This window comes from Prunus persica, chromosome G2 (genome assembly GCF_000346465.2).
Source record: "Prunus persica cultivar Lovell chromosome G2, Prunus_persica_NCBIv2, whole genome shotgun sequence".
Classification (NCBI taxonomy): domain Eukaryota; kingdom Viridiplantae; phylum Streptophyta; class Magnoliopsida; order Rosales; family Rosaceae; genus Prunus; species Prunus persica.
Window position 1 is genome coordinate 20,684,757 of NC_034010.1, and position 21,718 is coordinate 20,706,474.

The 21,718-nt window shown below is 35.4% G+C and overlaps 3 protein-coding genes and 1 long non-coding RNA gene across 9 annotated transcripts; 3 read left to right on the forward strand and 1 right to left on the reverse strand.

Annotated features, from left to right (window-relative positions):
* Positions 1,071-8,824, forward strand: LOC18786591 (phospholipase D gamma 1). Its single transcript, XM_007218845.2, has 10 exons — positions 1,071-3,241; positions 3,626-3,742; positions 4,409-4,603; positions 5,008-5,259; positions 5,450-5,518; positions 5,608-5,755; positions 6,451-6,599; positions 7,271-7,447; positions 7,599-7,796; positions 8,266-8,824. The coding sequence occupies exons 1-10, from the start codon at positions 1,571-1,573 to the stop codon at positions 8,557-8,559; spliced, it is 3,270 nt and encodes a 1,089-aa protein (XP_007218907.1). The 5' UTR covers positions 1,071-1,570; the 3' UTR covers positions 8,560-8,824.
* Positions 8,810-11,423, reverse strand: LOC18785462 (ataxin-10). Of its 2 annotated transcripts, none has more exons than XM_007218992.2 (3): positions 11,223-11,423; positions 10,142-10,763; positions 8,810-10,014 (listed from the first exon to the last, which is right to left on the reverse strand). In XM_007218992.2, exons 2-3 carry the CDS (start codon positions 10,746-10,748, stop codon positions 9,143-9,145), a joined length of 1,479 nt encoding a protein of 492 aa, XP_007219054.1. In that variant the 5' UTR covers positions 10,749-10,763; positions 11,223-11,423; the 3' UTR covers positions 8,810-9,142. The 2 variants fall into 2 exon arrangements, with proteins under 2 accessions (XP_007219054.1, XP_020412218.1); XM_020556629.1 differs by lacking the exon at positions 11,223-11,423 and adding an exon at positions 10,842-11,202.
* Positions 11,510-14,192, forward strand: LOC18785603 (RING-box protein 1a). The gene is made up of 6 exons (XM_007218557.2): positions 11,510-11,667; positions 12,470-12,656; positions 12,746-12,796; positions 12,885-12,944; positions 13,543-13,614; positions 13,745-14,192. The coding sequence occupies exons 2-6, from the start codon at positions 12,527-12,529 to the stop codon at positions 13,780-13,782; spliced, it is 351 nt and encodes a 116-aa protein (XP_007218619.1). The 5' UTR covers positions 11,510-11,667; positions 12,470-12,526; the 3' UTR covers positions 13,783-14,192.
* On the forward strand, positions 14,772-21,532 carry LOC109947606. 5 transcript variants are annotated; one of them, XR_002270381.1, is made up of 8 exons: positions 14,772-15,202; positions 15,344-15,424; positions 17,439-17,515; positions 17,884-17,960; positions 18,282-19,171; positions 19,475-19,505; positions 20,475-20,618; positions 21,141-21,532. It is a non-coding gene; the product is annotated as an uncharacterized LOC109947606 (long non-coding RNA). The 5 variants fall into 5 exon arrangements; XR_002270382.1 differs by lacking the exon at positions 21,141-21,532 and adding an exon at positions 20,807-21,065; XR_002270380.1 differs by lacking the exons at positions 20,475-20,618; positions 21,141-21,532 and having other exon boundaries at positions 14,773-15,202; positions 18,282-19,034; positions 19,109-19,171; positions 19,475-19,837.

The window sequence follows — 21,718 nt, forward strand, 5'->3', positions numbered from 1 at the left end:
CACCTAGCAGCATTTTCCACAACAAAACCTTATCTGCTCCTCTGTTTGTCCAATTATGTATCTCTGCAGAGGCCGATCATATGCTTCATTTTGAAAAGAAAAAGTCATTCTGAAATAAAAGAAAATGAAGCAAGGAAGTTAGGTGAAAGCATATATGATGCCCCATGCACATCACATGCATAGTCTCATAGCATAACATATGATATGCCCAATTACTTGGAAGAGTTGATCACTCTGAAGATCTTTCTGTTGCCAAAATGACTCCAATTGGGCATGTTGCAATAGTATTTCTTCACATCTTAAATTGTCAAACCTTGTTTATAGAATAAATAAAAAAACACACAAAACAATGAAATTTCAAAGTCAATATCAGCATCTAAACTTTCTATTAATTAATTAAGAAGCACTCACTAATTTTGTGTATCAATCAAACTATGGCCTAATCACCACTTTGAACAATATGGAACGCGGATAACCTACTTTAAGAGTATAATATCGATTATTATTCACTTATATTATAATATATAGACAAATTATAGTATACAACATTACTGGACTATAATTATTTGATAATTAAATTAGATTGTATTTGCATTCAATGTGAATTCCAAAGCGGGAGGAGATTCACTTCAATTGGTTCCAACATTTCTGTCAAATATAACCCATTAAATACCCAATCCCTTAGATTGTGTTCAAATTTAAATCTTTTCACGTTTTATTATTTTTGCTTTTTAAAGCACTTCTTTCCCTTTCCTTAGGGAAAGTAAGTAACGCGTTATTTTCAATTTTCATTTAATTTCTTATTTCTCGAAGTTCTTAAGACACACGTCAACAAGAAACGTCCATTTGTTGGCCATTTCTACTGTTTTGTCTTATTTATGTTTTTTCATCCGAAAAATAAATAAATAAAATAAAACAAAAACGAAAGTTTGAGGAAAAAATTAAATAGGCAAAGCATGATGCTGAGGTGGCCGTGGGTCCTAGTCTTCAGCCAGTCAGAATGCTCCACGTGGACGGCAACGGGCTGAAACTGGAAATTTGGGCACTGCACACGTTGTCAAACACGAAGGTAGAATCATGAAGATGTTGATCTAAAAGTCCAGCTCCTGTTCCTTCCTTCTTCTTGGTCTGCATTTCTTTGAATGTTCCAATACATTCTTTCAATCTCCCTGTATATCAACCCCAATAAGGTAAACCTCCATCTGGGTTTTCTCTTTCTGGAATGCTAAAGCTCTCTACTTTTTGGGATCTTCTAATTGTTATATAAAATATATAATTCTATTGAGCTTCTTCTCTTGTTGCACATAATATATACTCTCACTAGGAATCAAAAACCCTTTTGATCTCTTGGTGTATCCTGTTCACCTTCTGTAAAAGATTCATTTTTTTAAGTCCCAATTGTAAACCCTTCATACTATTAACCCTTAGATTTCAAGTTCAAAGCAGAATATATGTATTATAGAAATTTCCTTGAAAACCCATTAGATATCAAGTTCATGCCTTTTTGATATTTGATAACAAGTTTTTGTTCATTTTCTGCCAATAAGAAGCTAAGAACCTGAATTGTGCAATGGATAATAATGGTTCTTCACAATACCCATACCCATACCCATACCAGAATTCTTACCCTTACCCTCACCAGCCTCCTTCTCAATACCCTCCTCCACCTCCAGATCAATATCAACCTGCTCCATATCCATACCCACCGTACAATCCTTCATATCCTTACCCTTATGCATATCCTCCATCACCTTCTTCATCCTCCCCCCATTCAGGGCCTTTAGACTATAACCAGCCTCCCTATCCATATCCATACCCCCCGGCTCGTCCAATTTCCCATAGTGGTCCTCTGCCATCCATTCAGCAGCATAGCAGTTTCAAGTATGGTGCTTCCCATTACCACTACCAACAGTCTGAGGCTTACCCGCCGCCTGAAAGCCCGCATCAAGCCCCTCTGCGTCCCAGTAGGTTCTCGAATCATCAACGGCATGATAGCTGTCCAGTAGGAATTGGGGGGGCTTCATTTCATGATAATGGTGCAGAACTCGTGCCTCCTCACTCTTCTGCTTACCCGCCCTTGGATCAGCTTTTGAGTAATGTGCATTTGTCTGACAATCAATCTTTGGATCCCTCTGCACCCCCATCACCTTTAGTGCAAGAATTGGCAACTTCAACTCCCAGTAGTGCAAGGTATGATACTCAGGGGGAGTTGTATGCGTATCCTAATAGCTCATTTTCCAGTAGTTGGGAGATGTCTTATTCAGGTCAGATTGAATCACCGAGTCATTCTGCTTATACCCATTCAAGTTCGTTTAATGGGTCACAACATAGCCAGAGTTTGCAGATTATTCCATTGCAGAATAAAGGTTCCTTGAAGGTCTTGCTTTTACATGGGAATTTGGACATTTGGGTATATGAAGCGAGAAACCTTCCGAATATGGACATGTTCCACAAGACTTTGGGAGATATGTTTTTGAGGTTACCAGGGAGTGGAAGCAGCAAAACTGATGGGCAGTCAAGCCGTAAGATTACTAGTGATCCATACGTGTCAATTTCAGTTTCAAATGCTGTAATTGGGAGGACATATGTGATTAGCAATTCTGAATTTCCTGTTTGGACACAACATTTCAATGTTCCAGTAGCACATTATGCTGCTGAAGTGCACTTTGTTGTTAAAGATAGTGATCTTGTGGGGTCTCAGCTTATTGGAGTTGTGGCAATTCCAGTCGAACAGATTTACACGGGAGCAAGAGTTGAGGGAGTTTATCCGATCTTGAATACTAGTGGGAAGCAATGTAAAGCTGGAGCTGTCCTAAGACTTTCAATTCAGTACATTCCAATTGAGAAATTGAGCGTTTACCATAATGGAGTGGGGGCAGGCCCTGATTATTTTGGGGTTCCTGGCACATATTTTCCTCTTAGGACAGGTGGAAAAGTAACTCTTTATCAAGATGCCCATGTCCCAGATGGGTGCCTTCCGAACTTGATATTAGATGGGGGGATGCCATATGTGCATGGGAGGTGTTGGCATGACATTTTCGATGCAATACGTCAGGCCCGGCGTTTAATTTACATTGCTGGGTGGTCAGTTTGGCACAATGTTAGATTAGTTCGGGATGTTAGTGGTGCGTCAAATTGCACCATAGGGGATCTTCTGAGGTCCAAGTCCCAGGAAGGAGTGAGAGTGCTGTTACTTGTTTGGGATGACCCTACTTCAAGAAGCATTTTGGGTTATAAAACAGTAAGTATTCTTCGAATTTTCGTATTTTGGAATGGTATTCTATCAAGGGATTGTGGTTCTAAAAGTTCAGTCGTTTTGTTTTCTTTATCTTTGTAATATATAACTCATCTTGTGAAATTCTTGGATGCAAGTCCATTTACTTAGTTTACGTCACATCACAAAAAGCGTAATTGCAAATGACTATTGAATCACAAGATAAATGAATGCCAGAATTTGGCTATCATGATACATTGGTTTAGATTAGGGCAACTGACGTTGTTGGTAGAGTCAGTGATATAATCCTTTTGTTGAATTGTTTTACACATTATTTTCCCTTTTAAATTCTAACCGGAAACCTTTGTTGTATGTATTTTCCAATTGAACATAACAATTTTTTTGTTGCAGGATGGAATCATGCAAACCCATGATGAAGAAATTCGGCGATTTTTCAAGCACTCTTCAGTGCAAGTGTTACTTTGTCCCCGCACTGCGGGAAAACGACATAGCTGGGTCAAGCAAAGGGTTAGGAATAATCATGCATTTTCTGGATATTGCTATGTTGCCATTTTTCATTACTTAATATTGTGCATCTAATTCTGTTTGTATTTTCGTGGTCCTATTATTTTCTGAACTTGATGTAATTTTTAAGGCAGTTGATTTTCTAGATCTCCATAGGCTTTACAGTTTTACTAAGTTTTGGAAATTTCGTAAGCATTCACAGCTTATAGCAGTTTTGAGCAACGTCAGTATATATCTAAAGCCTTGGTCTATTAGTTGCAAACTAAACAGTTTAATGCTTAACTTCACAATTGTTTTTCAAAAAAATGAAGTCACAGGAAAGTATTGCACAAGATAATTCTTCTACACTTTCTTTACAGAGGACAAAAAATTGAAATACAGGTCATAAAGACAATAAAGTTTCTGAAACCTTCTTAGGCTTTCCTTCCTCTCAGGTGCTTATAAAAGAATCTTACAATTTAACAATGCAAGTGAAACAACAGATCGATTGGGATTGTCTAAACACTTTTATTTTGTAATAGCCGTTGTACAGCTGTTTTGCTGACCTCAATTAGCTTGGATTGAGGGTTAGCTGATATAACCACTTTTCATGTATTTGTCTTCATGTTTCTTGTAATTTTTGTCTTTGTTTTGTAATGTTTTGCATTGAATTGCTTCTATATTTTCCAGGAAGTTGGGACGATCTATACTCACCATCAGAAAACTGTGATAGTGGACACTGATGCTGGTAATAGTAGGAGGAAAATCGTAGCATTTGTTGGGGGACTTGACTTATGCGATGGTCGGTATGATACTCCACATCACCCTCTATTTAGGACGTTACAAACAGTGCATAAAGATGACTATCACAACCCAACATACACGGTAATTATGAGACCTCTTTGTAATTGCATAGCTGTATAGTTAAGTTGTAACTTACTTTTCATTTATTGGAACTCCAACTTTTCATTTATTGGAACTCCATGCCAAAAAAAGAAGTAGCTTATAGCTCAAATTTGAACCTTATGTGTCCACCATAGTTGACTCATTGATGGAGGCAGAAATTTAGTTCATAGGGGACCCAGATAATATAATTTTTTTTTAAACTTATACCAATACTTCAAATTTGTATTTACAAAACAATTGTTCTCAATGAGATTTGCATGATAACTTCACAATCATTGTCATCAAATTAAGTTTTTTTTCCCCAGTTTACAGAGTCTAGTTATCACTCATCAATTTACGAGTTGTTCTCTGCTATTTATCTATATGGTTTTATCTCTTCAAAGGGTAGCACTGTTGGTTGTCCAAGAGAGCCATGGCATGACTTGCACTCTAGACTTGATGGGCCAGCAGCGTATGATGTTTTGACAAACTTTGAAGAGCGCTGGCTAAAGGCTTCAAAACCACATGGGATGAAAAAACTGAAAAAAATTGGATATGGTGATGCTCTGCTCAAGCTAGAAAGGATTCCAGACATCATTGGAGCGTCCCATGCTGCTTCCACTAGTGACAACGATCCTGAAACTTGGCATGTTCAGGTAATATGGTTGTAACTGATTATTGAGGTTGCCCCTGAAACTTGTATCGACAGGTAAAGGGGTGGGACTGAGTAGATCCTGTATTCGAATTTTCCAAGGCAAAAGAAAAAGAGTAACTATTGAAATTAGTTGGCATATATTTGTGCACTTACAAATGAAAATGTTCTCTCTCTGGTGTTTCACCATGCAGATTTTTCGTTCAATTGACTCAAATTCTGTTAAAGGTTTCCCAAAGGATCCAAAAGAAGCAACAAGCAAGGTGAAGGGACATTTACTGACAGTTTTCTCTTTTCTGTGATCTTTTGGAGGTTGACATTTGGACTGATGATTAATGATGTATTGTAACAGAACTTGGTGTGTGGAAAAAATGTGCTGATTGACATGAGCATACATACAGCCTACGTGAAGGCCATCCGTGCTGCCCAGCATTTCATTTATATAGAGAATCAGTACTTCATTGGGTCCTCATACAATTGGAGTTCGTATAAAGACTTAGGTGAGGAACATTTTCATATGTAGAGATATGGATAGATATAAATGGGTAAAATGTGCTGCTTTTTAGGATTGCATTTTTAGTCACCTTTTCAGTCAACACAAAATTACAGATGAACATCAGTTTCACAGATGTATAGAGTTGAATATGGAAGCACTCACACTGTCTCAAAAAGTTAGGTCCACAAAAAAAAGCTTCATGAACTCAACCTTCATATAAGAGCTACAATATTACTTTTAACTAGTCACTTTTTTAAACAAGTACATGGAGTAACATTTAGAATTGGAATTGCAGAACATTCGGTCCATGAAAACAAATCATCTAGGGCTTGAATTGGACCTATATATAAGAGCAAAATTTTACATAAATAGCCACTGTTGTAAATAATTAAATGGAATGACAGCTAGCATTGGAATTTTGTTGGACTCATTTGATGGAGTATCAAAATGCACACTCTTTGTCTGCCATGTCCCCAAATCTCCGCCATCTATTATGGCAAGGTTTTTTGGTTTTTGTTTGGGTATCATTTGGCAGTATCATTAATGGTAAAGCAGGGGTGGGGGGTTTCACCAAGTATAAATTTTGGCACCTGTCCACCTAAGAACTAAAATACCTTATATTGTCAATGTTAACTTTATATATGGAATCCAGAATCATGGTCAGACTTGGTCTTAGTAACTTTTTAAATTTTTATGCAGGTGCTAATAATTTGATTCCTATGGAAATTGCCCTTAAGATTGCTAGTAAGATCCGAGCAAATGAGAGATTTGCTGCATATATCGTCATTCCAATGTGGCCAGAGGGTGTTCCAACAGGTGCAGCAACACAAAGAATTCTTTTTTGGCAGGTAAGCCTTAATTATTAACTTGGTAATTGAACCCTTTGTTTAGTCAAGAATTCAAAAAAATTAATGCTTATTCCAGAATTTCTGTAATTAGAAACATGTGACTCAGTATATATATATATATATATATATGTATATATATATATAGATTTTAACATACAAATTGGATTATTTAATATGAAAAAGTCTCTGTTATATGTGAAATCTGACAGAACTGAGGTGTGATACTCCCCTACCGATGAGGGGAAGGGCATCAGCCTCTTGAGCAATGGTAGGTAAATGATTCCCTGCCACAGTGAAAAGGATTGCTTATTGGTAGATGTGTGATTTCTCTTCTAGCAAGGACATTAGCGGTTAAAGTGGGGAAATTTGTGATACCCCTGAGTTCTACATTGTGGAGGTAGTTAAGTAAGACCCAGGAATCTAAATGTCAACTGAGCTAGAACTTTTAGAGGAGGCTTTGGTTTGTCACATTGGTTTTCGCTTATATTGTTGTTTAAAACTGTTGTTCAAAGGGGAGGGAGAGAAAGGAAGGCGGATTGTAAGATAAAATTTTCCTGGAATAATTAAATTCAATGCTGGATGGTTTCATCATCTACTAATAAAATCTACAGACTCTGTATTGGCTGAGTTCTAAATGGTGTTTTTCTGGGATCTTTTATTGATTGTTTCAGCACAAGACAATGCAAATGATGTATGAGACGATTTACAAGGCTTTAGTGGAAGTTGGGCTGGAAGGTGCATTCTCCCCCCAGGACTATTTAAACTTCTTCTGTCTTGGCAATCGTGAGGCTATAGATGGAAATGACACATCAGTCTCTGGAAGTCCTACTGCAGCAAACACTCCTCAGGTATATATCTTTTATCTTTTAAAAAAATGCACCATTTAGAGAAAAAGAGAGTTGAAACATTTCTGATGTTTTGTGGTTGAAATTACCATTTGTCCTTGTATCTGTTGTACCACAAATTTACCTATATATCTGCTGTATCTCATGTTTCTAGGCACTTAGTCAAAAGAGCCGGCGATTTATGATTTATGTTCATTCGAAAGGCATGATAGTTGATGACGAGTATGTAATAGTGGGGTCTGCAAACATCAACCAGCGATCTATGGAAGGAACAAGAGACACTGAAATTGCAATGGGGTCCTATCAACCTCATCATACCTGGGCAAGAAAACATTCTAGCCCTCATGGACAGGTAACCTTATAACTAGTATTGTTAGTTTTTGAGTTATTATTATCTATATAAAAGGACATACTGATGAATGTATGTTTTCCACTTGAACTTTATTTAATTGAAGCATGAATAATGGTGAAGAATATTCTAAAGTCATAAGTACCATAGGATTGAGGACTAGGTGCCAGAACGAAGCCTTCTCGATTGTTTTCCTCAGCATTTCGAGGCATTAATAAAATCGTTAGAGTGGAATAGATCACTAAGTAAACAATTTTACCAGAACGATAACGCCAACTTTAAATTTGATTCCTGGAATCATCACTTTTTATTGATGTCGCCAAAAGCATTTAATATGTGATACAAATTCTAAAATGTCATGAAAGAATATATGTCGTTTAATCCAATGCTTAACCATTTAGTTGTTTTCGGCGGTTTCAAATTAACTTAATATATGATATCTGACTTCATGTTGGGATTGTTTGCTTCATAGATATATGGATACAGAATGTCGCTATGGGCAGAACACACCGGAACCATTGAGGACTGCTTCACACAACCAGAGAGTCTTGAATGCGTAAGGAGAATTAGATCAATGGGTGAGATGAATTGGAAACAATTTGCTGCTGAAGAGGTAACAGAGATTATGGGTCATCTATTGAAGTATCCAGTTGAAGTTGATCGAAAAGGTAAAGTGACTTCCCTTCCTGGAAGTGAGAATTTCCCTGACGTGGGAGGAAATATAACTGGTTCGTTCCTTGGAATTCAAGAAAACCTAACCATTTGATCTGCAAATCAAATCCAGTTTGTGGGTTTTGGGAGAACAATTCATTTACGGACGGCACAATTTTGGTGTTTTTTTTTTCACACTTTTTCAACCCACCGTACAAGTTTGGTCCTTATAGATAGTATATTGTTAGACACCTGCCTTGTAGATTATTATAGTTCGGGTTGTGCATCTTTTGATGTTTGTTTTTGGTCGAAGTACTTTTCTTGTATAAAGCATTAAAGGAAATAATGAAAATCGTATTACAATATTGGGGAAAAAAAAATAGAACTTGATACTTAAAGACGTGTGTTGTGCCCACAAAACTTGTTCAATTCAATACATCCACACGTTCAAGTTCTTAAAGATTTGCTGAACTTGTTCACCACCAAAGTAAAAAAAAACCTTTCTGTGCCTCAATTTTCTGTCATGCACATTCCATACCTATGAAATTTTGTTTGCCAACCAGAACAAAATACAAAGAACCACAAGAGACGCCTGAGCTTGGGAAAAAAAAAAATTAATATAAGAAAACCATCAAGCATTTGAGATAGACGACATCAGGGTCAGTAATCGGCTTCAGATTAACTACATTCTTCAACCATCATGAGACATTAACAAGCTTTGGCCGTCCAGTTTCTGGATTTACCTCAACTCGGAAACCAAGTCCAGCAATTTCTGGCGCATCAACAGACCCTTGAAGCTCCAATTCAGTCACTACCCGTTTGTTGTCTTCATTCCCTTCCAATAAATTTCTGACACACCAAATTCCCCACTCCTTTAAGAACGGGTTGTCTTCATCAAGACCACACTGTTGCAAGAGCAGAAGAATCCCATCCCTTTGCCTAATCTCATCTTGGACAGGCTTCCTTTGATATGTGCAATTGCCAATCACTGCAACTATATCTCTTCGAAATCCTTTGTACGGGCATGGTTTTGACGAACCCGAATTTGTTCCATCTTGGCCCTCACCTTGTTTGATAGCTTTCCTAATTATTGCTGGCGGCTCAAGATCACGAAGTAAACATAAAATTAGTTCTATAAGACCATGGGATAGCAAAACATCAACAGCATCCCCCAGGTCCTCTTGAAAGCCTCTTAAAGTCTTCTGGGCACATACATCTCTCAGAATTGTGAGTGAGTATCCTAGAACGTCTATCATACTAGTGCCTGTTGGAAGTCCAGACTGGCCCCTTGTTACACAATTAAGAGCCCCAACGGATTTCTTGAATATCCCAAAAACACACAAAGCAAAATCACGAGGGACAGTAATCTCTCTAAGCCGCTCATTTAAGATGTCTGATATGATTCTCAAGAAAAATGCTTGGTCTGATGAGAAAAGGTCTTCTCTAAATTCAGTATCTTCAACATTCTCACTAGTAGCAAAGCCTAAATTAGAGAACAGTGACGAGAAGTAAGGTCCTTCTAAACAGATTCTTGAGAGAAGCAACTTGACCCAATCTTCTCCAAAGCCAACTGGTAACACACCCAAAAGGTAAAAAGTCACAAATTAGCACTTGTTTCATTAATATTAGGCTTCAGCACAGAAACTCAATCGGTATCAATAAAATAAATGTAAGATACCAAAAAAAAAGACACTTACCTGCAGCAGTAGTCCTTACAATCTCTTTCATAATAGTTATTCCACCATCACCGCAAAGCTTTTCGAACAGTTCAGGGCTTCCATCACAACAAGCAAAGATAACCATGCACAATGGATCACAAGTTTCCCGGCTCTGAACTCTTGCAAGAGCCAAAAATTCTTTTGGAAAAAGTTGCTGCCAAATTTCATGCTGATGTCGTTCTCCAGCCAAAGAAACATTAGCAAGAACTTGCAACCCCATACGAATGACCCCAGAATCTGGCTCCAAAGAAATATTCGCAGAGTTCAAAACATTCGATATGATTGCAACTCCACTTTGTTCAAGAAATGACTTCTGATTTGAAACCTCTCCCGCACAAAGATTTCTCAGGAGCTTTAATGACAATGTGAGAAGGTGGCGACCAGAAGGGTAAGGGAGAGATTGGATGAGCTGGACAACAGAAGGAAGAATACTCTTAGAGGCAAGGTCCGCACGACCATCAGCTGCTCTGCAAACTTGTATTAAAGTTTCCAACGAATCTATGAGGGTAGATGAGTTTGACGCACTTAAAAGTATCTGGAGAACATCTTCAGGTACAAAGAACTCTTGCAATGCGGTTTTATCCATTACGAAACCAATTCACTGATAATGAAACCAAAGAAATCAGAACTTTCAAATCCTAAATTGATGAAAAAATAACAATGTGGCAAAAAAACTCACATGTGCTCTATTGATCCTTCTCAGATAGAAAACATGATCAAGATGTAGACTTACTACAGCATAACGGAAGATTTATAATCACAAAATCATCATCTAACAAGTAAATTTATACTCCTCTTGGTTTATAGACATAAAACAGCAAAAACTACAAACTCAACATCCACTAAACCTAGAAACCATCTCCCTTCTATTTCTCAACTCACTCTCAACACAACCATTATACACATTATTTAATATGAAATTAAAAATAAAAAACCATATTGTTTGAATTGAAGGACAACAACTACATAAAATCAGCTCACGTTAAAACAAAAAATTCTAAAATCAGCTGAGAAATCCGATTGATAATTGATGGCGGGAAAAAAATACAAAATTTTATACCTGGGAATCTCAATGAAAGCCCCACTCAATAATTGATGGCGGGAAGAAAAACCCTAAACCCAGGTTCAAGTTCTGCTCAGCTATGAAATCCTACTTGTTGCTGAAGGTTCTGTCTTGCTATGAGGTTTTAAAGAACATTCGAGAAATTTACAATATTTACATTTTTTTTAATATTAATTTTAGTCTACGTGGCAGTGGCTTAGCTTTCGTGAAAGGTCAGGGGTAAAACTTATATTTCGAAAAGAGCAGGGGGCCAAAACAATAATTATAATTTATATGATGCACCTCTCTTTCCCCGACTCTACCTCCCGTTCAGCAGTTTTTAATGTTCTCAGAAGCTTCTTTCTCTCTCGTCTTCTAGGTCGCGACCTCTGGCCCACCCATCACTCCGAAACCTTCTTATATTTTTCTTTTTGCCTCCGATCGCGCTCTTCCTCTTTCTCAGGTTAGTATTTTTTTTCTTTTTCCGTTTCTAAAATTTTTCAATTTGTTTTTTTAATGTCTGAAACGCTTATGCTTAATCATGATTATTCTTTAATTGCGCTTTTTCTCAGTATTTTTTTGTATTCCTAAACATGGGTTGTGTTTAATTCTTGTGTTCTACCTGTGTTTATCCTTGTATTGATTTACTTTAATTTTTTTTATTTATTATTCTGCTTAATGGTTTTCCATTTTTCATTGTTTTCAATTTGTATCTTTGGTTGATTATTTTCCCCTTTTGGGTTTGCTTTTATGTTTCTCATGATCAATGGTTTCTGAGTTCTTGGGGATTTATTGCACTGCTTTACTCCTCCTATGAAGCTATTTTCGTTAAAAGAAAAAAAAAACTTATAATATTTACCACAAACACATGTGTGAAAGATTTATCTGGGTATTGTGCCCTTAACCAATGGAGAATTGTTCTTAGTTGACTGAATTTGACATGCCTCTGCTTCTCACTTCATTGGGTATATGGCCTTAGCTGGAACACAGTTTTAGGGATTGTTCTTTCCAGTTCTAGTAACTATGGAAATTTTAAACATCGTCTCCCTGAAAATCCTTCGGTATATCGTTTCAAATATCTTGGTAGAACAAATAAAAGATAATAGAAATAAAATCTTCTTTCCAAATCTTATAAACTAAAGAAAAGGTGCTATTTCAACCAATTTTTTTATGAGATATTTGATGAAATTTGACTTCCACTTTCTTACTCTTAGGGCATTCTTGTTTTAAACTAACGGGTTCCTGCATGCTTTTTTCTTTGCTAGTCCTTTCGAAGAAAGAAAGAAGCACCCAAATCCGTGCACTAAGATCAAGGAAAAGCCATGGCGACATTGGATTCAGATGTGCCTATGGTTCCGGTAGGCGAGGCTTCAAGCAGTGCAGGTTCATCGACCAAGAAGCCCAAGCGATTTGAGATCAAGAAGTGGAATGCTGTCGCTCTCTGGGCCTGGGGTAAACCCTAACTCTGATTCCTTTGGGTTTAGAAGTTAAAAAATCTGGTATTCCAACCATGTAATGACGTTTTGGTCTGTTGTATGCAGATATTGTTGTTGATAACTGTGCCATTTGCAGGAACCATATCATGGATCTCTGTGAGTTATTTTTTTTAGTTTTTTAATTGTTAATTTTTGTTCTTGATTATTTGTTTACTTACAAATTTTGTTGTTTGGTGGTGAGTAGGCATTGAGTGCCAAGCAAACCAGGCAAGCGCCACAAGCGAGGAGTGTACAGTTGCTTGGGGTATGCTTCAGCTTTCAGTTTATGCGTAAACTAATTTTTAAGTTTTTGTTCTGCTTGCTAGGCCATTGATATTGATTCAGTATAGGAACTTGTATAGATCGAAATGCTTACTTGCATTTGTAATCAAGACCATTGTGGTTGTTTTTTCTTTCCCGATACATTCTACGTAATGGGGAAAGGGAAGGATTTGGTGGATTACTACTTTTCACCTGAGGTCATGCTATATGTAGACATGGTGATTATCCTTGACATGTTTGGGGCTCGGTTAATGCTTTAAAAGTAAAGAAATAAAAGGAGGACTCCTTGATTTAAAAATGGAGATTATTTTCCTATATAAAAAATGGAGGTTCTTGAAGTTGTATTACAGAACCAATCATCCTATTTTCTGTAGCTTCTGTTTTCATTAAGCATTTTATGCCCCCTTAAAGCTCTATGTACCGTGTTTATACCACTCATTCACCTTATGGAACTGGCTTTTAGTTTTTATTTTATGCGCCCTTAAAGCTTGTTTGTCAGTTAAAATGCTTCAAATGGATACTTGCATCTAGCATTAAGCATGTGGTTTCTTTGTCTCAACTGTTGGTTTTTGTCTCTGTAGGGGTTTGCAACCATGCATTCCACTTTCACTGCATAAGCCGATGGCTCAAGACCCGCCAAGTGTGTCCATTAGGTATGACTTTGCCTTAATCGTCCCCTTCTCAGTCTTGTATTAAATTTTATTTTCCTGGGCTTTTGTATTTACAGAACAATTTTTTTTTTTCTCTTTTCTAACTCTTGTTGTGGTTATCATTTAAACCCAGATAATAGCGAGTGGGAGTTTCAGAAGTATGGTCATTAGAAGCTTCATGTGGTTGGGCGTTGGATCTTCCCTGAACTTCATCAAATGTTGGATCTTCCGCACACTTTCTGCTATGGTGATGCCGGCGAGGGTCCTCACCTGTTGTGCCTATTTTCATCCTTCTACTTTGTTAATTCAACTGGAGCCCTTATATTTTTGTTAAGCATTCGGCTGCTCAGGCGTCTGATTGTGAAGTTCCTACAGTCAAATTTGGAACTACCTTACCCTGTTATTAGGATTAAGCATTAAGCTATAACTTTTGGCCTATATCTCGGTTTGCTGTCATGCTCTCTTTCCTATAAATGATCATTTTATCCAAAATAAACTGTTCTTTTTTAAATATTGCCCAAAATAATGTTCACTATAAACATTATAAAATTGTATAATTGAGATATGATTGGCATATGCAATGTGATCTTATTCTTAGATTTGTTGGGTCAACAAAAGGAGGGGCCCCTGCAAAGTTGCAAAAAAAATTGTTTGTTTTTAGAACTTACAAGGTTGCAAAATTAACCTAAAAGGAAAGTTGCAAAACCCCTCATAGCATGTATAAACAGTTAAACACCTAAATCTCATAGAAAATTTTAAAAATTTTGTATATAACAGTTCTTAATGTTTTTAAATATATATATATATCTATCTATATATATATATATATATCTATATCTATATATATAAAGCAAAAGGCAGAGAATGGTGAAACATTCTAAATACCAGAAAATGCCCTTGATTAATGCAAACATTAAGAATTCAAATTATTAATTAAATGAGGATAATACGGTAAATTCATACTTTTTCATATTTTAAAAAAGAAAAAGAAAAAGAAAAAGCAGATAATGGATCCTATTTTTAGGGAACACAACTACCCATTATCTTTTTTAATTCTAAAATAAATTTAAATTTTTTTAAAAAAAAGCCTCTCGCAAGCGCGGAAGCGCGTGCGGAGAGACTAGTATATATAAAGCAAAATGAAGAGAATGGTGAAACATTCAAAAATCCCGAATATGCCTTTTGTTAAACAAAAAAATAAAAGCACACAATTTTAATTAAAAGAGGGTGAAATAGTAAAACACCCCTGATTTAAAAAAGAAAAAAAAGAAAAAAAAGAAAAAGAAAAAGCGAGTCGTGCTATACAAACCTAAGTCGTGATGTGCTTCTCTCAAAGAAGAAAAGCTGAAGAACGTGGAGAAAAATTGCACGGGTTCAGAACCCACGAAGCTGACGGTTTCCACAATTTTAGAACCCATCACCACCATGTTACCTATATTTTTCTTCGTCCACTTCATTGGCACCTTTTCTGCTTCAGAAATCGAAATCGAAATTGCAAGTAATCACCCAAGAGCACCCGGTGTAAAGACTGGCCAGACTCGAAAAACTTCCTTTCTCATTCCGCACCACACCTGCTATCCTGTAACTGAAGGTAAAGCATCCGTTTTTTTGTCTTAATGCATGTATATTTCTAATTTTGTTGGGTTCAATATAGTCTCCCCCAATTTTTGTTGCTTTTCTTATGATGTGTTTTTTGTTGGTGCTGGTATAACTAAAAATCCTTTGTGCTCAGATAAAGGAGGTAGGGTTCACACTCAGAAAGAGAGAATATTTAAATTCGTACAGGAGGGATAGTGTTCAAGTTATTTATCAGGTTATTATTTCAAATCCTATTTCTTTTTTGTCATCACACGTGCTCTTCCAAGTTTTAGATTGTTTGTTAGGATTGTATGAATTTGGGTGTTTGATTTTCGAAGTTTAATTTTCTCTATTTTGGCTAATTTTGTCTTGGTTTCTCTCTGTCTCTTTCATTCTTATTTGTGAATTTGTTAGGATTTCTGAATTTGGGTGTTTGATTTTCAAAGTTTAATATTCTCTATTTTGGCCAATTTTGTCTTGGTTTCTCTCTGTCTCTTTCATTCTTATTTGTGAATTTGTTAGGATTTCTGAATTTGGGTGTTTGATTTTCAAAGTTTAATATTCTCTATTTTGGCCAATTTTGTCTTGGTTTCTCTCTGTCTCTTTCATTCTTATTTGTGAATTTGTTAGCATTTCTGAATTTGGGTGTTTGATTTTCGAAGTTTAATCTTCTTTATTTTGGCTAATTTTATCTTGGTTTCTCTCTGTCTCTTTCTTTTTTATTTGTGAATTAATTTTGTTGGGTTCAATGATAATCAACTAGCTGCATTTGACTTGGTGTAACAAATGCAAGAGTTACAGATGCACAATTATTAATACAAATGCAAGAGTTACATTATGTTCCTGATGCACAATTATTAATATAATATTGCTGTTCAAGAGAATCCAGCTTCTAATACGTTGGCAAGCCTGTAAACAACTGGATAAACCAACCTGTGAATGTAGTTATGTTTATGAATAGATTCTATAGCCATAACACTTTGGGCAATGTAAAATCTTGCAACAGTTTCAGTCAAAGTCTCTTCTCTAATAAGCAAAGTCATCATGTCACCACCAAGTAGATACTCCATGATTAGATACACGTAGTTAGCATCTTGAAAGGAATAGTAGAGTTTCACAATGCAGTGACTAGCAATCTCTGCAAGCAAATCCCTTTTAGCTCTAACATGTTCAACCTACGTTGCAGATAGTATTTGGTCTGCTTAAGTTCTTTATGGTATCTGCATTTTGATTCTGTTTTATGGCGTTTTCCTTTGTTTCTAAATTCCAGTTAATCACTCTGAATCTCAATGTTGTTGTTACTGATTAGCTGTGATTTTTCCCAAAAATATGTAGCTTAAGAGTCGATGAAGTAATTCCATGAAGTAATTTCATCAATATGCTTGCTCAATGTTGTTGTTCTTTGAATCTGTGTTTTGTTGTGATATTCGAATTTCTCATATATTAGACCATGTCTTCCTGATGCACAATTATTAATATAATATTGCTGTTCAAGAGAATCCAGCTTCTAATATGTTGGCAAGCCTGTAAACAACTGGATAAACCAACCTGTGAATGTAGTTATGTTTATGAATAGATTCTATAGCCATAACACTTTGGGCAATGTAAAATCTTGCAACAATTTCAGTCAAAGTCTCTTCTCTAATAAGCAAAGTCATCATGTCGCCACCAGTAGATACTCCATGATTAGATACAAGTGGTCAGCATCTTGAAAGGAATAGTAGAGTTTCACATCTTGAAAGGAATAGTAGAGTTTCACAATGCAGTGACTAGCAACCTCTGCAAGCAAATCCCTTTTAGCTCTAACATGTTCAACCTACGTTGCAGATAGTATTTGGTCTGCTTAAGTTCTTTATGGTATCTGGCCCAAAAAAAAAAAAATTCTTTATGTTAATTTATAAAGTAAGAATTTTGATTCTGTTTTATGGCGTTTTCCTTTGTTTCTAAATTCCAGCTAATCACTCTGAATCTCAGTGTTGTTGTTACTGATTAGCTATGATTTTCCCCAAAAATATGTAGCTTAAGAGTCGATGAAGTAATTTCATCAATATGCTTGCTCTAAATCTGTGTTTTGTTGTGATATTCGAATTTCTCATTTATTAGACCATGTCTTCCTCTTTTTGATCTGTTTACTATGACTAATCTCTAATTTTTTTAATCCTAATGGAATTTCTTTGATTATATATATATATATATATATATATGTGGTTTAAATTAATTGTTCATGATTTCATTAAATTTTATTGCAGTACTTGGACGAGAACAAGTCATTGATTCTGAAGATCGTTCAGAGCCAGAATACTGGGAAATTGAGTGAATGCACAGAGTGAGCATTTACTTCTTCATTGACTGCTCTGCTTTGGACATCTTTTATTTTCACAGATTGCTATTTATAAGCAACGTATATCTGTTAGGCTTTTTTTTTTTAATAATATTTTTGCTTGCTTTCTAATTGATACTGCATGGTTGCAACTCATGGTCCACTTGGAATTTGCTCAATGTTGTTGTTCTTTGAATCTGTGTTTTGTTGTGATATTCGAATTTCTCATATATTAGACAATGTCTTCCTCTTTTTGATCTGTTTACTATCACTAATCTCTAATTTTTTTTAATCCTAATGGAATTTCTTTGATTATATATATATATATATGGGTTTAAATTAATTGTTCCTGATTTCATTAAATTTTACTGCAGTACTTGGACGAGAACAAGTCATTGATTCTGAAGATCGTTGAGAGCCAGAATACAGGGAAATTGAGTGAATGCGTAAAGTGAGCATTTACTTTTTCATTGACTGCTCTGCTTTGGACATCTTTTATTTTCACAGATTGCTATTTATAAGCAACGTATATCTGTTAGGCTATTTTTATTTATATTTTAACTTGCTTTCTAATTGATACTGCATGGTTGCAACTCATGGTCCACTTGGAATTTGCTTGGAATTTGCTCAATGTTGTTGTTCTTTGAACCTGTTTTTTGTTGTGATATTTGAATTTCTCATATATTAGACCATGTCTTCCTCTTTTTGATCTGTTTACTATCACTAATCTCTAATTTTTTGATCATAATGGAATTTCTTTGATTATATATAGATGTTGTTTCGCTAGAGCACCAATGAAGAAAGCATTTAGATTTGATGTGTTTGATGTCAATGGTATGAATCTCTCTCTCTCTCTCTCTCTCTCTCTCTCTCTCTCTCTCTCTCTCATATTTTGGTTTGGGATTTTTGATTTTTTTTTTTGTGAATTAATTTTGCTGGGTTTAATGATATTATGAGCTAGCTGCATTTGACTTGGTGTAAATCACGTACTTGGTCTGCTTAAGTTCTTTATGGTATCTACAAAAAAAAAAAAAAAAAAAAATTCTTTATGGTAATTTATAAAGTAAGAATTTTGATTCTGTTTTCTGGCGTTTTCCTTTGTTTCTCCAGCTAATAGATGTAGGGGTTTCCACACTGGCCATTGATTTGTGTTGGACTTTTTAGTGGGTAGTTGCCAAAACCTTGGATTTGGAACTCAGTGGTATTTGTTTCAACAATTGAACATATTTTTCATCTCTTGGTAGCATTTCTTTTTCTACTTTGTTGGTTAAGCCAACCCCATTGTAGTGAGTAGAAGGAGATTTACAGTTTCATATTGTGTCTTCTAGATATTGTTATCAAATTAACAAATTTCCTTATCTCTCGATCTCTGCTTTTGCTTACCTAAATTGCATTTGCTTCAAGTTGGAATGAATGAGGTATTTTGAGGCTATATAATTATGTGATTGTTGTGCTTCATTCTAATTACTGTTTATTTTATTTTTTTAGTATGAATCATAGTTAAGCAGTCGTCCAATTGCTTCAGGTATGATATATGAAAATTAATAAGTTTTTCATATCTACATGTCTTATTGAAACTTTGGAATTTTATCTCAACAGATTCAATTGTCTGTCACATCTCTGACTTATTCACTGAAGCAAAGAAGCAAAGATAATTTTCAGGTTAATGTTTCTTCATTTTGTTTTATTGACATTTTTTTTTCTTTTGGGTTCCCTCAAAATTCCTTCACAAAATTTGACTTGGCTCTACTATTACGTGTTTTCTGCTCTCTCTTTCTGTTTTTTTCCCCCGATTTAATTAACAAATTTTAGCATAATTTCTCAACTTTAACCAGTTGTCTTCACCACCCAAACAAAAATGTCCAATTTGAAGCAAATGTTTTTAATTTTGGGTTTTGTTTTCTTTTGTTTTTGCTGAATTGAAATTAACCCCATTTTAATGCTGCTCCTAATCTCATGTTGCAGGATTCTCTTCCAACGATCTATCCATTGCTAGGTATGGGTATATGCCCGCATTCACCTACCTCTACATTACTTTCTTTGTTTGCTAATCATACTTTTTTACCTCATAAAGAAACAAGCAGCTCAAAAAAGAACAATGAAAACATTGAACAGAGAAAATCATTTTGCTTGCTCCTTTGTATTTGATTATTATTATACCAACCAAAACAATGAAGACTACAACTTGGACATGCTCAAGATTGAACTTTGCAATATATGTATTATATTTTTTAATTAATTAATCATTTGTATTAATAACCAATCTTTTGTATTAATAATCGATGTACCCTAATTTGATTTATATATAAGAAGTTCATTTTCAATGTATGAGTTAATGCCTTAACTTCAATTTTTAAGTAAAGGTTTAAAAAAGATATACAACCTTTTTTTTGGGAAAGGTTTATATAGCCATGAAGAAATATTTTTGCACGTGAACAATATATTTGTTATAACAAAAATCAAATATTAATGCATTGTCGTTATGTAAGGAGATGTGTAAAATGTTAGTGCATAAATTACGAATCTATTTAAAGATCTATTTAAAGATAAACTGTTGAAATTTAAGAAATTTAAGGTATTCTGTAAGTATCTTACGCCACAAGAGGCTGTATGGTATTAAAAAATGTACTATTGACAATTATTACATACAAGTAACGAGTTCGAATAAAAAACGTTAACTAAATATAGAACGGTATTTTATTAATTAAAATATGGCCAGCAATTTTTATATAATAACTAAAATCTTATACATGGTCAATAATTTATAACTAGCCTCCCTGCACGCGCTTCCGCGCATGCGAGAGGCTTTTTTTTTTAAGGGTAATGCTAGGGAGACCATCTAGTTGTACCATATTTTTGTACCAACTGATGTGGCTGATGAGTTGGCTATAATTTTTTAAATTTTAATTTGTACCATATTAAATGAGCTTTTAATTTTTAATTTTATTTTCTCTTCACTTTACAGAAACCTAAGCGGTGTAGGAAGTTTTGTTTCACGTATATTCAACTGGTTCTTCCCTACCTCTTCCCCTTCCTCATCCTTATCTTCTCTCTAATTTGCCAACGACGATAAATCATACCAGAGTTTTTCCTAATGCCTGTGACGACAGTAAGTTCATCTCTATTTCACTCTTAGGTTTTCTCTTGTTGGGTGATGATTGAAATTTTTGGATTGATTCTTTGAATCATTGAGATATTTGTATTACTCTTACGATCAGTATTGAATACTTTCATTGTATATCATGTTCAATATTTGTTTTGGGTCTCATAACTAGCCGTTTTTGGTTCTTTCTACAGATGGCTTGACATGCCTCCCTCCATACTTGAAGTCTTTGATTTTTTTTTTTTCTTCTTGTTTTGAGTAATCTTATGTTACTGGGAGTTTTGTTTTCTCCTATCCGTATTCCCTTTTTGTGTCTTGTGTGTTGTGTTTGTTTTCTCCTATGCATATGGCACTCATGCAAAATGAACAATATGTTTTGCAAGTTCAAATAAAATACCATGGCTGTAATATTACAATGGTTGCTGTGTTGAAACCTCTTTTTCCTTGCTTGTATGGATATGGGTCTTTGTAATTTATGTTGGTTGCTGTTTTGAAATTTCTTTTTCCATGCCTTCCATTACTATGCAGATCCTATTTTATTTTGTAATCATGTCTTCGAGTAGCTTTACGAGTTCATATATTAATCAAGAAGAAGATGGGGTTCAAATGGAAAAAAATGATGGTGAAGCAGTAAGTGAGGAGCCTGAATTGGAGAATAGAGAGAATGTGGAAGAGCCTCGAGTTGGGATGACTTTTAATGTGGAAGAGCCTCGAGTTGGGATGACTTTTTTTTGTTAATGTAGACATTTTGCTATTAGTGTTGTAATTGAAAAGACCATATTGCACTTGAGATTGAATGGTTGTAGTTTGAGATTGGATTAAGGTTGCTACAACCTCTGATTGAATTAGGGTGCCACCCTTTTAGTTTGAGATTGGACCTGCTGTCTTGTTGCCAGAAATCATTTTTAGAGGTTTGTTCATATCCGTCAATCCCTGTTAAATCAGCCCATTATGATCAGAATTAGTCAAAAAGCAAGAAACCTCATTTGAAATCAAATACATTCTATATATCATGGAAGTGAAGCATACAACGGAAACAAATCCAGTTTGCAACAGGTCCCCAAAAGTGAGTCGTTTTTGGACCAACTGGACATTCAAGAATACTT